The sequence below is a fragment of the Papaver somniferum genome, unplaced genomic scaffold (genome assembly GCF_003573695.1).
Source record: "Papaver somniferum cultivar HN1 unplaced genomic scaffold, ASM357369v1 unplaced-scaffold_21, whole genome shotgun sequence".
Taxonomy (NCBI): domain Eukaryota; kingdom Viridiplantae; phylum Streptophyta; class Magnoliopsida; order Ranunculales; family Papaveraceae; genus Papaver; species Papaver somniferum.
This window is the reverse complement of record NW_020631041.1, coordinates 13,437,628-13,455,051: the sequence shown is the minus strand read 5'-3', so window position 1 is coordinate 13,455,051 and position 17,424 is coordinate 13,437,628. Positions and strand designations below refer to the sequence as shown.

The 17,424-nt window shown below is 34.8% G+C and overlaps 1 protein-coding gene across 1 annotated transcript; it reads left to right on the top strand.

Moving 5' to 3' along the window:
- Nucleotides 1-13,502: 13,502 nt before the first annotated feature.
- Nucleotides 13,503-14,661, top strand: LOC113339298 (polycomb protein Pcl-like). Its single transcript, XM_026584595.1, has 2 exons — nucleotides 13,503-13,664; nucleotides 13,781-14,661. Exons 1-2 carry the CDS (start codon nucleotides 13,577-13,579, stop codon nucleotides 14,392-14,394), a joined length of 702 nt encoding a protein of 233 aa, XP_026440380.1. The 5' UTR covers nucleotides 13,503-13,576; the 3' UTR covers nucleotides 14,395-14,661.
- Nucleotides 14,662-17,424: the final 2,763 nt, after the last annotated feature.

The following is a 17,424-nucleotide window of genomic DNA, read 5'->3' as shown; positions in this document are numbered from 1 at the left end:
ATTACTCAAGGAAATGGTGGATCTTCATCGACTAAAAGGTATGTGGAGACTTGAACTTATCCATCACTCAAAAGTTTATCTACTCTATGTCCTATTTTGATACAAAAGTCGTTTTGCTATATAGACTTTGATTATACACATTTGCTATTTCGAGCCGAGTTTATCTCGTCTATCTATTTCTTGAAATATGTGTTGGTAATCTTTTTCTTTGGCCAAGTTCATCATTACCTAGTGACGAATGACATGAAACGTTTCAATCACCTTGAAAATCGTTTACTTTGACGAAATGTCCTCTAAGAATGTTTCAATGGTTGAAATGAGAGTTTAGATTAAATAACCAATGATGGATATAAGCATTATGTGGAAACACATATATGTATAAGTCCTTTTTCCTTGAACCTAAGTTTGCGAACTTTGTTGATCAAGAAAACCGGAACAAGAGCCGTGAACTCAGTCTGCGAACTGGCGGAAGTTCTCGACCTGAGAAAATCTGATGGAGTTTGAGAACTCCTTCCGGGAACTTAAGTCCGCAAACTAAGTCTGCAAACTTAAGCTGGTTATATCTAAAGACGATTGTTTGTGAACTTATTTATATTAACTAAGAATGCTAAATGCAAGCCGTGGCTATATAATTCATGAACAGATTCGAGTGAATCAAATCTTTTTTGCTTCGATTGTGTCTTGTGTTGTTACATAAGATTTCCTTGCAATTGAACAACTCTCTAACTAGTTCATTTGAGTCATTTGAACTAGTTATGGTGAAGAAGAACATGGTTGATATGAAAGTACTCATGTGGCTAACCATTGGTTAACTATTGTTGAACCAACAAATGTTCATGTTTGGGTACGGTTACATAAACCCAAAATAGTACATTTCGTTTGTGTGTAACAAGCTAAGTTTTCGATCTAACGGTTGAAAGATATTAGATTGAATCTAATCAGGTTTTCATCTAACTGTGAATATTGAATGCTTTGTTACCAAGTTAACATTGATTGCAAACCCTGATTTGAAAGACTATATAAGGGAGAATTCTAGCAACTGAGAAACCTAATTGTTAGAGAATTGCTCGGTCGAACTCGCATGCGTTGCTATCTCAAGCATGTTTGTCAATGTTAGTGACCAAAACTATAATTCTTGATTTCTAGTCTATTATAACTAAGTCTCGGACTAGGATAGAAAGTGTAGTTGATCTCAAGGACTTCATGGAGATTCATCATACAAGTATAAGAACTACTCAGGGAACCGGTGGAACTTCTCGACAAAAAGGTATGTGAAGACTTGAACTTATATGTGACTGAAAAGTCTATCTACTCTATCTCCTACTTCTTGAGACAAAAAGTCGTATGCTATATATATAGACTTAGATTATACACATTTGGTATTTCGAATCGAGTATACCTCGCCTATCTATATTTCGAAATATGTGTTGGTAAGTTTTCGATCTAACGGTTGACAAATATTAGCTTGAATCTAAATTAGGTTTTCATCTAACGGTGAATATTGATTGCTTTGTTACCAAGGTAAAACCCTGATTTGAAAGACTATATAAATGAGACATCTAGTATTCTGCAAAACTAATCCCCACACCTTATGTGTGATACTAGTTTGCGTACTAGAGTCGGTTCTCCTTTAACCTTTGGTTTTCTTCTTCTAAAACCAGGTTAACGACTTAAAGACTTCATTGGGATTGTGAAGCCAGACCGATACTACTTTTATCGTAGTTGTGTGATCTGATCTTGCATCTTCTATCGTACGTGTACAATCAGATTAATTGGCTTGAGATTTGATATCTTCGATAGACAAGATATAAAAAGTAATCACAAACATCTTCGTCTCATTATTTGTGATTCCACAACATCTTGTTTCTTTACCATTCGATTAAGATTGTTGTGAGGTGATTGATTAATCTAGGCTGTTCTTCGGGAATATAAGATCGGATTATTAATTGGTTCATGTTCAACTTGATTATTATCAAAAAACGGAACAAAAAACTGTAGGGTTTTTCTGTGGGAGACAGATTGATCCTTTGATAGACTTTTCTGTGTGAGACAGATTTTTTTATTGTCAAAGCCTGCGATTTTGGGTCGTAGCAACTCTTAGTTGTGGGTGAGATCAGCTAAGGGAATCAAGTGCGCAGTATCCTACTGGGATCAGAGGCGTAGGGAGTACAACTGTACCTTGGATTAGTGGGAGACTGATTGGGGTTCAACTACAGTCCATACCGAAGTTAACTTGGAGTAGGCTAGTGTCTGTAGCGGCTTAATACAGTGTGTGTTCAATCTGGACTAGGTCCCAGTGTTTTTCTGCATTTGCGGTTTCCTCGTTAACAAAATTTCTGGTGTATGTGTTATTTCAATTTCCAAATTATATTGTTTTATCTTTATAATTGAAATAATATAGGTTGTGCGTTAGATCATCAATTAGAGTAATCCAACCTTTGGTTGTTGATTGTCATTGATTGATCCTCGGAAATTGGTCTTTGGTACCATCGGATTTATTCCTTGTATTTGATTAGGACTCGCTGATTTCTATTAGCTTGAGTAAATCAAATCAATAGAGAGATATTAACTCCTTGAGATACTTTTACCTAGATTGAGTCTGACTGTCTAGTTGATTCTCTAGAAAGTATTTCGGAGTTAGTCCATACAGATTGCTAAGAGAAATATTGGGTGGTGTTGTTAGACACCCGCTTTTTCAATTGGTATCAGAGCAGGCATACACGTTAAAGACCTTATAATTCTGTCTTCGTAGTGATCTAATTATGAACGAGTATATCTCTAATAACGTACTAGTTAAGAAATTACCAGATGATTCTAAAAGCTTGGATTCACCTGAGAGAACTATCACATCTAAGTCAATATGTATAACATTCTCTTGATGTAAAAACTGTTGATTGGGAAACTCTCCTAGAAGAACAGTTGGACGAACTTTCTGATGAAGGTGATTCAGATATTGATAGAGATGTTGATGAGGAAGTCTCAGAGTATGTTAAGTTTTTGGATTCGTGGAAGATGAAGAATATTACAACTTCTCATGTATCACCTCTTCTGACTTCTCTCTGTCGAGAAAACAAGATATTGAGAAGATGTTACGCAGGTGTTTATTTTTTGAATCGTTTTAACGAATCGATCCTCAAGGATTCTGAGGAGAACCTATGTATGAAGTCACTTGAATGTGATAATCTTTATCAAAAGTACTTTTTTTTGGAAGAGAAACTTACAGAATCTGAAGCAAGGTTTAACTCTCAACAAATTAGTTTTGATGACAGAGAAAGTGCTTGTCTCGCTCGAGAAAAGCTCATTGAGGTTGATTTAGCTGCTGCTCTTGATAAAATCAAGATGTCGGAAGATGACTTGAAAAAGTTCAATACTAGTTCAAGCAAATTAACCACTATGCTAGGAGCAAGTAAAAATCATCGTGATACACGAAGATTGGGCTATAAGGGAATAGATGCTTCAAGTATTAGAAAAGAGGTAAAATTTGTCAAGGCTAGTGATTCTTCTCAACAAAAGGTTTCCATTGATGGAAAAAGTGAAATACCTTCACCGCCAGTTAAGGTTCAAAAGATCAAAGAATATCAACCTCCAAAGTCAGCACGTACGCATCGAGGTAAGAACATTCCTTATGTTTGCCACTATTGCGGAAATAAAAGTCACCTGGAAAGGAGACGTCGTTTTCGTATAAGGAATAAGAAACTTCATGATGTTCTTGTTTGGGCATCACAAGAAGTTGTGAAACCAAGGTCATATGCTAAGGATAATCCCCTTAACATTACAGGTTGTAAATTTCCAACCTTTAGGCAAAGGAATCGTTGTTGTGATAAACCTAGATTTGCCTATAAAAGTTATACGAAGCCTTTTCACAATCGTAATGGTTATCAAAAGAATAAATTCGTAAAGACGAAGACAAGATCTGATGCTCCCAATTGGAGAAAGCCTAACTTGCAAAAGATTAGTCAATCCAATTCCCTTCCGAGAAATATTGAAGAGAGTAATGGGAAGAAGGTTCCGGTTGTTCCTAAACGCACTCAGAAGTGGGTACCAAAGAAAGTTAATGATGCTTTGAGTGTGAAAAGTAATGATCTTCCAGAAAATTCCATGATTATGGAAAAGGCAGTATCCATGATGTTGGAACTTAACAAGTATTTTGAAAAAATGGAATTCGATGTGAAAGGCTCTAAAAGTGATCGCTTTCATGATAATCCAAAGGTCAATTGTGGTGAACAAGACATTGTTCACCCCAACACAACTTGATTGTGTTGTAAGTGCATCCTCGCCAAGGAATGCCCTGCTATGTATACAGTGACGGAAGCACGAAAATTGGGGCGCACATATTATGTTCGGTAAGTCTGTAGAATTCAATTGGATTTATCTAAAAAGGTATGTATATAAAGGAATGCCCTGCTATGTATACAGTGAGGGAATCAATATTTATGATTTTATTTGTTTAGAGAACTTATAATGATTCACATACCTTTCTTATCGTTTTTTTCTACCTAACTTGATCTGTGTTTAAGGTTCTTAAACGTTTAGGTTCGAAAATAGTAGTTCGGTATGTTTGGAATTCATGGTACACCTATCAGGTATGCATAACATCTTTTAAAATCAAAAATCCATGGGTTTAAGTTCGTGGACTTGAAAATTCATTTGAAACCCCGTATGCATACTTGACGTTGATATTCAGTAAACTTGTTTTGGTCGTATCGTCTTCGTACAAACTCGGAATGACCTCATGCTTTTTTCATTATCTTCCTCTTTGAATTATCTTTAAAATGGAGGTGATAATTATTTAATTTGGATGAGTTAAGATTGGTATTTGTCATGTGTCTTGTTTTTGAGTGTTTTGCTCCGTTTCGTTGCACTTGTTCCACTTCTCTTGGACTTGGGCACTTGGATTCTTGGAGTACTACTCTTCTAAGATAATGTGTAGATTTTACAAGAATGTTTTTAGTGAATCAAAGAAGGAAGTTCAAGAATGGAAAGTAGTACGCAGTGCTATGGAATTCTTGAATGTTCACAATCATCCTTTGTGAACTATGGTGCATAGTCGTTATTGACTTTGTATGTTCTTCTTTGTTAAGAAAATATTTTTATACGCCTTTGGTAGCTATTATTGGTGTAAATCCATGCGAAAAAGATTGATTCTACCCTAAAAGGACAAATCATCTTGTATGTGCATTACGAGTTTGTCTTGTTGCCTAGAAAACTTCTTATGAGAATTTATTCTTATTTTTGAGAAGAATAACTAGAAGTTTGGAATAATGGTTATTCAACAACAGCAGGAAATACCATTAGGTCCTAGGAATAATATATTAGAGAGAGTCTAGTCCAGTTGACTCAGTCAACTATCTCTTTGGTCCTTTCTGGGAATATAAATTATAGTTTGGTCCTAAAAATTATGGTTTGGTCCTGGAGTGATGTTATGGATGATGTAATTGTCATCCTGTAGTGGAAGAAATACCCTTTTGGATAAGGACCATATATATAGTTAAAAAGTAAGAGAGAATAAATCATTCTCAGATTTACTTTCTCTCTCCTATATTTTTAGATCTAGAATTTCTCTCTCTTTTTCTTGTTTTTTTCTTCTTGCTAGAAGCTAACAATGGCGTCTCCACTTTCTTTTCTTTCTTTTTCTTCCTCCTGCTACTGTAACAATGGTGATTCGAAGGTGAAAATCATGTTTTATGTTTTGTTGATGCGGTTGTATATGATGAAAACGATTTACAACGAACTCATCTGCTGCAATTGTTGAAGAAGATGAGTTTTAGGATTTTTTCTTCTCTGCTGATGATGTAGATGATGAAGATGAGTGCTGCTGATGATGAAGAAGATGAAGATGACGGAGTTCATTTCTGGAATGAACTGGTTTGTGATGAATATTTTTGATGTTTTTTCGTCTGTTTTTGTTGCTGATGATGATGGAGACGATGAAGATGATGAAGATAAGTGTTGTTGATGATGAAGAAGATGAAGATGACGAAGTTCATTTCTGGAATGAATTGGTTTGTGATGTAGACGATGAAGATGAAGATGAACACATCTTCTGTCACTGTTGTTGCTGTCAAAGATATATCTGTTGCTATTGAAGATTTAATTAGGTTTTTGTTTTTCTTGATGTTTGCTGCGATTGGTGATGATGATGAAGATGAAGACGAATTCAAGATAGATCTGCTGTTGTTGAAAATTTAATTAGGTTTTTTGGTTTTCTTGTCGTTGCTGCGACTGGAGATTATGATGAAGATGAACTCGTCAAACCCTAGAAATTTGCTGCTGCTGTTGAAGATGAAGTTTTTTATGGAGTTCATTTCTGGAATGAACTCTGTTTTTTTAGGTTTTATATGGAGTTCATTTCTGGAATGAACTCTGGTTTTTTTAAGTTTTTATATGGAGTTCATTTGCTGGAATGAACTCTGATTTTTTTAGGTTTTTATATGGAGTTCATTTCAGGAATGAACTCTGGTTTTTTTAGGTTTTTATATGAAGTTCATTTCAGGAATGAACTCTGGTTTTTTTAGGTTTTTATATGGAGTTCATTTCTCGAATGAACTCTGTTTTTAGGTTTTTATATGGAGTTCATTTCTGGAATGAATTCTGTTTTATATAGGTGATTTCTGAAAAAATAAGTAGAAATTAATAGGAATTCATTTTGACGAATGAACTGCTACAAAAAATAAGTAAAAGTTAACACGGAAGGGTACTTTTGTCCATTTAATATTTTTAAATAATTATGGACCAAACAATAAAGGCATTTGACCAAAGGACTAAACTGACATGGGCCCACCTAAAAAAGGACCAAACGATATTTTTCCCTAGCCATTATTGTGATTACACATAGCTATGTCCAACGTTTTCATCTTCATGTTTTTAGATTTATTGGTTTAAATTCTAAATTTGTTTGGAAGATGATTTTTGCAGTATTAATCTTTATGGTTTTATATATCGCAATATTGTTATAGGATGTGTGTGTTTACGTCCGTGAACTTGACCCCCCATACCTTGTCAAAAGTAAAGTCTTTCGTAAGTCGATATGCATGTATTGATAAAAGAATGAATGGACTTTTGACAAATACAAAAGTTAAGCCTATATTGTCAATTTTTGATGGAAGATAGGTTAAAATATTTTGTTTGCAAGGTTTATGTCTATTTTATGTCATTGTGCAAATAGTGATGGAAAATAGAATGAATCCTTGTGTAGTCCGCAATAATTGATCTCCCTGATCCATATTTTTGTGTTACTGTGAGGCTCCGTAAAGTGTCTTCTGTTGAGCATTAAGCAACCAAGTTGATTATTTTTGATTAGCTATGTTGTTGTTCCATAAGGTACTTTATGTCGAGCATTTTCAACTAAGTTAATCATCTTGTTTGATTATTTAGTTGTTGCTCCGTAAGTTTTATGTCGAGCATGATCAATTAAATTGATTACTTTTGTGATTAATTTGGTTGTGTATTTCGATTAGATTAATTATGGATTCTCTTGTGATTAATCTAATTGTATTTTTTAAGTCTCCATAAGTTCATTTATGTTTGAGCATTTGTCGATTAAATAAATCATGGGTTCTCTTGTGGTTAATTTAATTGAACTTTTTGGATTCAAATTCATACTTGTATGTGATTTGTTATGTCCAAAGAAATACTTCTTATCTTTCGAAATTAAGGTCGCTCTTGTTGTTCTTTCGGGAATGACATTTAAAGGGGGGGAGTTCTTTTGAACTTGTGCTCAATGGTCATATCTTGAGGGGTGTGCGGTTGTGGAATTTTAGAGGAGTTATCTTGCATCTTTAAACTCCTTGATGAATGCTATTAGCTTCGGCTATATTATTGCATATAAATAAGATGATGTGTATTCTTTCTTTTTAGTCATGAAATGTCTCTTACGGAAATTTCATGATGATCTCGCTCTTGTACCTTTGCCAATTTTGTTGACAAAAAGGGGGAGAATTAATATGTACTTCACACTACAAATACATATGGTCTTCGGGTCATTATGTAAGGGGGAGTGGTTTCCATGTGAGATGGAGTATTGACTAAGGGGGAGTGATACATATCACCATAATATTATTGTTGAAGTTGTGATACAATTGAACTTTGACGCTGTGTAATAATACTATGACATTGTATAACAATGATCGAGATCGATGCTTTCTCATTTGAGTCATTTGAACTTGTTATGGTGAAGAACATGGTTGATATGAAATGCTCATATGGCTAACCTTTTGGTTAACTATTGTTGAACCAATAATGTACACGTTTGGGTACGGTTAACAAACCTAGAAGCGTGCAGTTCATTTGTGTATAACAAGCTAAATTTTCGATCTAACGGTTGAGAAATATTAGCTTGAATCTAAATCAGGTTTTCATCTAACGGTGAATATTGATTGCTTTGTTACCAAGGCAAAACCCTGATTTGTAAGACTATATAACGGAGACATCTAGTATTGTGCAAAAATAATCCCCACACCTCACGTGTGATACTAGTTTGCGTACTAGAGTCGGTTCTCCTTTAACCTTTGGTTTTCTTCTTCTAAACCCGGGTTAACGACTTAAAGACTTCATTGGGATTGTGAAGCCAGACCGATACTACTTTTATCGTAGTTGTGTGATCTGATCTTGCATCTTCTATCGTACGAGTACAATCAGATTGATTGGCTTGAGATTTGATATCTCCGATAGGCCAGATATAAAAATTAATCACAAACATCTTCGTCACATTGTTTGTTATTCCACAACATCTGGTTTCGCTACCATACGATTAAGATTTTTGTGAGGTGATTGATTAATCTAGGCTGTTCTTCGGGAATATAAGACCGGATTATCAATTGGTTCCTGCTCACCTTGATTATTATCAAAAGACGAAACAAAAAACTTTTGGGTTTTTTTGTGGGAGACAGATTGATCCTTTGATAGACTTGTCTGTGTGAGACAGATTTCTTTATTGTCAAAGCCTGCGATTTTGGGTCGTAGCAACTCTTAGTTGTGGGTGAGATCAGCCAAGGGAATCAAGTGCGCAATATCCTGCTGGGATCAGAGGCGTAGTGAGTACAACTGTACCTTGGATCAGTGGGAAACTAATTGGGGTTCAACTTCAGTCCAGTCTGAAGTTAGCTAGGAGTAGGCTAGTGTCTGTAGCGGCTTAATACAGTGTGTGTTCAATCTGGACTAGGTCCCGGGGTTTTTCTGCATTTGCGGTTTCCTCGTTAACAAAATTTCTGGTGTTATTTCAATTTCCGCGTTATAATGTTTTATCTTTATAATTGAAATAATACAGGTTGTGCGTTAGATCATCAATTAGAGTAATCCAACCTTTGGTTGTTGATTGTCATTGATTGATCCTCGGATATTGGTCTTTGGTACCATCTGAGTTATTCCTTGTATTTGATTAGGACTCGCTGATTTCTATTAGCTTGAGTAAATCAAATCAAGAGAGAGATATTAACTCCTTGAGATACTTTTACCTAGATTGAGTCTGACTGTCTAGTTGATTCTCTAGAAAGTACTTCGGAGTTAGTCCATACAGATTGCTAAGCGAAATATTGGGTTGTGTTGTTAGACCCCGCTTTTTCACTAATCCCCACACCTCCTGTGTGATACTAGTTGTATTAGCTAGAGTCGATTCTCCTTTAACCTTAGGTTTCTTCTTGCAAACCAGGTTAACGACTTAAAGACTTCATTGGTATTGTGAAGCCAGACGATACTACTTTCTCGTAGTTGCGTGATCTGATCTTGCTGATTCTATCGTCTTGAGTACAATCGTAACGATTGGATTGTGATTTATATCTCCGATAGGCAAGATAGAAAAGTAGTCACAAACATCTTCGTCTCATCGTTTGTGATTCCACAATATCTTCTATCGCCGCGTCGATTAAGATTATTGTAAGGTGATTGATAATACTATGTTGTTCTTCGGGAATATAAGTCCGGGTTATCAATTGGTTCTTGTTCACCTTGATTTATCAAAAGACGGAACAAAACTCGTAGTTATTTCTCTGGGAGACAGATTTATCTATTTGGTAGACTTTTCTGTGTGATACATATTTCTTTATTAAAGTCTCCGACTTTGGGTCGTAGCAACTCTAAGTTGTGGGTGAGATCATCTAAGGGAATCAAGTACGTAGTATCCTGCTGGGATCAGCGACGTAAGGAGCGCAACTGTACCTTGAATCAGTGTGAGATTGATTGAGGTTCAACTACAGTCCAGACCAAAGTTAGTTTGTAGTAGGCTAGTGTCTGTAGTGGCTTAATACAGTGTGGTGTTCAATCTGGACTAGGTCCCGGGGTTTTTCTGCATTTGCGTTTTCCTCGTTAACAAAATTTCTGGTATCTGTGTTATTTCTATTCCGCATTATATTTTGTTATATAATTGAAATATCACAGGTTGTGCGTTAGAATCAATCAATTGGAAATCCAACCTTTGGTTGTTGATTGAAATTGATTGATACTTGAACATTGGTCTTTGGTACCGTTCAAGTGATTTCTCTCGTATTCAATTAGACTCGCAGATTTCTATTTGCTTGAGAAAGAATTGAATCGATAAAAAGAGATGTAACTCTTTGATATACTTTATTAAGATTGAGTCTAGTTGATTCTCTTGAAAGTATATTGGAGTTAGTCCATACAGATTGCTAAGAGAAATATTGGGTGAGGTTGTTATACCCCCGTTTTTTCACAATATTAACAACTTATAATTCCTACATACCCAATGCAGCAATTTACAAAAATATATATGATGAGCTAAATCAAAAACCTCAATTTGTAACCAAGAACCCTGGTTTCAAAATTCTCAATTCAAAGTTTTAAAAGATGAAATTAATAATGTTTATTTACTATCCAATTTCTAAATCAAATAAAGCACTGAAATCAAGATTTAATTTCTTCAAAACAGTCGAAAAAAATATTGAAAAATCAAAGAAAGATGAACACCTAACTCTCATCACCACAAATTGTTCACAACACCAATCATTAATTGATCAGTTTCAAAAATGTATATCACCTTGTGTATTCCCACAATGAGCGTCTATACCCATCGAATAGGGAATACGGGAATATCAATATATAATCGGCCAACCAAAAGAATCCAAGGAACACGAAATACATCATGGTTCATGTTTGAGCAAGAGTCCTTGTGGGAAAAGGATATCTAACTCGGACATTGCATGACCAAGTCTTCAAACTCGATCAACTCGACAATGTCCAACCCTTTCAATAATATTACTGGATGATAATAACTAATGTTGACCGTTAATCTAATGAAATAAGTTCTTTGGTTGTTGTTTTTTTTGTTAGGAAATAAGTTTTTTCGTATATCCTGCAAATTAAATTGTTAAATTACTTTTATGAATCACTAGTCAGAACATATGTGCGGTGCACATGCTTGAATTTAACTCATTCAACAATAGTAAATTTGAAAGCAGTGAAATTTATTGGATAAAGTAAAAATTTACTATTCTTATTTGTACTCGTTACGTAGATAATTCAAAGAGCTTTTCAAATATATATTTTTTATAAAAATCCAGTGTATATTTTGGAAATATTAAGTTTTTAAAAGTTTTGATCTATTTTTAAAAAAAAAATTGCATTTATGTAAATATGCACATATTATTGAAATAACACGATCTAATAGAGATTGGTAATTTAAATGAGGACAACTTATGAATTTTGGGGATCTCCTACCAGAAAGAGCTATTTTCTTTATATTATTTAGATTTATTTAAGAAACCTATTATAGGGGCTTTAAATATTGGGTTTTGAGGGCTCACAAGATGACAAAATCGGGTTATGAAATTGTAATCAACAAAATCCTATATCCAACTATTTTTTGTAGTGGCTAAATTATCCTCCACGAATTATAAAATTAAATTTATTACCTTCTCCATCTCTTTTCATTCATAAATCATGATGAAGATGATGATTATAATTTCATCATGTTGAAGATGATGATCATATACAAAATACTAAATCTATTATCTTCTCCTTCTCTTTTCATTCATAAATCATGATGAAAGTGAGGATCATAAAAATACCTTATTATTCTTCTTTCTCTCTTCTTATTCTCCGTCGCGATGAAGAAGACGATCACAAAAAGAAAAAACTAAGAAAACTCATCACTTATTTTTGCTTTTGAAACCCCCCAACTTTGAACTATAAGCTAACCTGCGGTTGGGAAAATTCATACTTCCCAACCGTACGTACAAGTTACGGTATGGAAGTATGATTTTTTCAAATCGTAGAATTTTTGAACCCAGAATATACGGTTTGGAGTTCTTAACTCCAAACCGTAGATGACATACGATTGGGTTTCCCCACCTTAGACAGTGCGTACCATTTGGTTTCCCAACCGTAGACTGTGCGTACGGTTGGGAAACCCGATCGTAGACAGTTCTGAAACTATTTTTTCAAAAACCTAATTCGATCGATTCCTTCTATCCATGCATTAAAACTAATGAAATAAGATGGGTTTTTTGATTTTTACCTTATTAAAGTCATTGTGGGTGGATTAAGTGGTGTTAACCGATAATGAATTATTTTGAAAATTGATGATTAATCGAAGAAATAGGCGATGGAGGTGACGGGGAAGAAGAAAAAGGAAGAGTTAAAAGGAAAGGAATGAAAACAAACTAGTTTTAGGTTTCAATATTTAATAGGTTAAGGATATTTTAGTATTTTTCTTATGAATTAGATCCCTTTATCTTTATTGTAGGATATATGAATCCTTAGGAGTCCTCAAAACTCTTTTCTTCGAACCCCTATAATAGGTTTTTTATTTAATATAAGCATAATAAGTGTTCATTAGACATTAGAATTGTGATATTATAATTTCTTTTTCGTCATTAAACAACAGTATCATCTGTTATTACTGGTGTATAGCGGATAGAACAATGCTAGAAATGTTGGGACAATATATATAGATACTTTGAAGTTGTATTTGCATTAAATTGCACGTGGGTGTGAGGGGGAAGAGTTAATCTCCCCGTTGGGACATGCATTTTTCTTCACAGCCTTTTTCGTTCCTAGCCCTGGCATAACAGTGTCTAGACGTTAGATGAGGATCGGCCACGCTTGTAAATACTCTTGGATATATAGGTGATGTTGCAGTGGCTGCCAGGTTGAAATGTTGTTGTAAATCGTTAATTTACTACTTGTGGTGGTAATTTGGGTGGCGACTGATTCTAGATTTGATTGTGTTGATGAGTTGATTTTAGACGTGATTGTGTCGGCCAGCTGAAGGAGAGTACGCATTCAGTAGTTTTTTGGATTAAAGAGACAATTTTTCAACGATGCTTTGCATGTGAGTGTATCTTATCTGGTATCTTTCGGAGTTTGGACCCATTATTTCCCGGTTCTCCTCTCGATGTATAGAATAAACAAATGACGACATTGTCATGTTTTTCTCAACACTTAAGGCATTAACCCATTAATTTTAGTATATGCTAATATTTCCAAACCCTATTTTCCAATTCTGTAAACAACTGATTGCTCTATAAATAGCTCCAACATTGATCTGCCATACTCACACAAAATACTACCAAGAAAAACCTTTCAAGAAAAGGAGTGGTAGAGTAGTAGATCTTTATCATTGAAGATGGGAATGACTAGGAGAGGATCTCCTTCCCTTTCTGCTGGTTCTAATCTTTTTCTGATGATCATAATTTCCATGTCCATCTATGCAGGTAAGATTTATAAAACTATAACTGTTTAGTTGATCTTCTTTAGATTTTGGAATTCATATTTATCTGTGATTTATGGGAGAGGATTTATATGTGTTTGTATGTGTGAATACTTGCAGAGACGGGATCAGCATGGTGGCCCGATATATGTACTCCTGGTGATACATATGTAGAGAGAAACCATATTAATATACCTGAAAAGTGCGACAGCTCCGTTTGCAGTGATTGGTGCAGCAGTGAATGTGCGAGTATTGGGAGACCAGTCGCCAAAACGAATTGTCAACAACCTCCCCCATATCTGGATTGTCAATGCTGCTGTAAGGCACCCACACCGGCACCCTGCTCTCCACCATCGCCATCCCTTCCTCCATCTCCACCACCACCACCACCCGTTGACGGGAAATGGCCGGACGGTAGTCTCAATACGAATGTATGTGCAGCTGGACAAGAATATGTACAAATCACACATGATAATATCAATGATTGCTCTCTTAAACCTCAATGTGAGAACAAATGTAAGGAAAAAGGCCTTTACAGCGCAGGATCACAGTGCGTGGGATCCAGTAGAGACTATCAGGGGGGTAATTATTCTTGGTTCGAGCAATGCTGTTGTACTAACGTACCCCCACCACCACCTACTTGCTCTTCCTGTGGAAATTGTTGTCCGGTGGATATAGATATTCAGATCTCCGTAAAACAAGGTTCCGGTCAGCCAAGCAAAGTCACACTATAATCACCATCATCATCCTATTCTGCATCTAATTAATAACTAGTACTTAATTGCAACACCATGTAGTATGTTATTTCCTGCTAGCTGCTCTAATTAATAACTACTTAATTGCAACATCATGTAGCATGTTATTTCCTGCTAGCTGCACCAAAAAGGAGGAAAACCATCGATAAAACCAAATTCAGGCAGCATTAGTAGGTATACCCTCAAATTTGAGGAGAATCCATTGAAAAAATTCTCATGATTAAACAGAGCAAGATATTTGATTTACTAAGAAAATGTAAAAGGCTAGGAAAAGGAGGATCTGGTTTTTGCTTCCTTCCGCAATTTTGTGGATTATCCGGCATTAAAGATTTAATAGCTCCTATTCTAATAAAAGGAGTGTCTATCAGATTACCGTGGTTGTGAAATATGCTACTCCCACAGTTTTTGGAAAAGAGTTATTATTGTTTTTTCAATTTGACCGAAATTTTTAACGTAAAATAAAAAGGTGATAATACTATTTTTTAGAAACAAAGGTAGTATATAGTTGGGATAAATATAGAAAAGCCGTCCTCGTTAAAACTCCCCTCTCCTCATTGATTATAGTTTGTGGAAATGTTTATTTCTTTAATAATTAGATATTAAGAGAATCCTATTATATATAGGGACTCCAAATTTTTGGTTTTTGGGCTCACAAGATGATAAAATAGAGTCATTAAATAGTAATCAACAAAACCCTTTTAACCTATTAATTTTGTTAATGGTTACAATATCCTCCATTAGTTAGTGCTAATAATTAGATTAACTAAATTGAGTATGATTAGTGATTGAATTAGACTAATTTATAGTTAGGGTTTGAAAATCAAAATCATTTTTTTTAATTAACACACGGTTGGGAGTCTTAAATTTTCCCAGCCGTGACTGCCATATACGGTTGGGAGTTCCAACCGTAGAAAAATCCAGGTTGAAATACGGTTGGGAGTTCATATTGGGAAAACCAATATTTCCCAACCATATGTAATTCTGAAACTATTTCAAAATTCCTAATTTGACCAAATCTAACCTATTTATATGATCAAAAGCACCAAAAAAGGGTGATTTTTCGATTCTTACCTAATTGAAGTAATTACTTGTGGAGAATCGACAATTAATCTTTGTTGAAGAACAAAAAAGAAAAAGATGAAGAAGAGATGATGGAGAAGAAGAGAAGATGAGGCGATATATTGATTAGGTTTTGATTTTGGTATTTGGCTTTAATTATTTAAGGATAATAAGGTAGTAATAAATATAATCAAAAGATATTTTTGTATTTTTGTTATGGATGAAAATATCCCCTTATCCACATTAAGGACATTTGAATCTATATGAGCCCTCAAAACCAAAATCTTAGAGCCCCTATAATAAGCTTTTTATTAATAGATTAAGATCATATTTAAATAAGATATGAATTAAATAAGTTATGATAATTCTTTGGTAGATCTCGTGGTTGAAGTGATTAAATTCATGGTCTGACCCCTCAGATCTGTCAGTTCTATCTGGTCCGTCATCGTGAAATTAAAAAAGGGCTACTACGTTAGGTGGGCGCTAATGACCTAGTACACGCATGAAGCTCCGTGGGGTGAATCATATTACTACTGATCTTCAGTACTTACTGAAATAGTTTTACATTTACATAAATTCTTATTTATAGAAAGAATAGGATAATCAATAAATATATATATATATATATATACTAACTATTTCATCTTAACTAGGTAAAGTTTATCCGACTAGAATAAGACTTTACTAGATAGATGAACTAAACCTTATTGCTGCCTTGATGTTCCTGATATTTTCTAAGCACTTGCTCTAAATGCACCTGAACTAGCTTGATTCAGTACCGCCGCCACCCTGGTAGCATAAGTATGTGGTCCCAACATGCTTATAACACGGCACGGCACGCCATGCCAAAATTTTAGCATAGCATAACAAAAATGCCACCTGGCACAACACAGATCGTTGCACAACACATTAATAGCTTCATGTATCATATATATTGCACAACATTTAACAAGCTTTATATATATAGCTTATTGATGACAAACTAATTATTGATTTCTTCCAATTTTCCAAATTCACTTATGTATGTTTTTTTTGCTAATTTTTATCAAGGCAACAAATTAGAGTCGCTGAAACGCTTATTAACAATAGTGTTTTTTTAAATGATAACCATTGTCATTTCAGTACTGAACATTGCCAATATTGATCTTGAGTAGAGGTTTCTGAAATAACTGCCTACTTTTTACTAGCAATTTAACCCATTGAAGCTCGAACATTCATAGTTTGGGTTTTATTTGAAGCATATATTCAATGTTTAGTTGAATGAAAACCGGTAGCTGAGAATGAAGTGAAACTTGGTTTTGGCCGTTGATAACAACGATGAATGATTGAATATTAAGGTATGTTTGAGTGTTTGAGACAGATTACAAAACTAGTAACCGCCTTTTTACCATGAGACCTAAAAAGAAAAGCATAGTTGTCAGAAAAGGAGCTACCGAATAGAAAAATATAAACCTACAAAGAGAAATAAAAAATAACAAACCTTACTTCTTTGTCTTCACATCAGGAACTTTAGCGGTCATGATAAGATAGATAAAGTAAAAAGTGGCAGAGAACGTTGTAGAGAAGGAAACAAGAAGAAAACAAAGAAGAAGGAAGACAAAAAGACTGGAGAAGAAGGGAACAAAAAAGAATGAGAAAGAGAAACAGGAAATCGGCTTAAATAAAAGAATTTTGGAGCATCAACTGACTAGGCAGTACCTGGTGGAGAAAGAAGAGATTGTTGGGGTAATCTAGTACAGTGGATGAGTGTATGGCATGTTATTTTGGGTATGACAAGACCATACGGCTGTAAAAGAAGTTTTTGAAATGACGAGGGCACCGAGTAAACCATGATTTTTTCAATGTTAACCTATGCAGACTCACCTTAGTGTGTGTCTGCATAGGATCAGGCTTAATCTACAGGATTTACTCTGTAAGATTGAAGGGATAAACCCCAAAGGAGGCAGAAGA

What these genes read in the sequence shown, in the direction of transcription:
- LOC113339298 (XM_026584595.1), top strand. Translation starts at nt 13,577, where the DNA reads ATGGGAATGACTAGGAGAGGATCTCCTTCCCTTTCTGCTGGTTCTAAT. An exon ending in TTCCATGTCCATCTATGCAG is followed by an intron (nt 13,665 to 13,780) that starts GTAAGATTTATA and finishes GAATACTTGCAG; the next exon opens with AGACGGGATCAGCATGGTGG.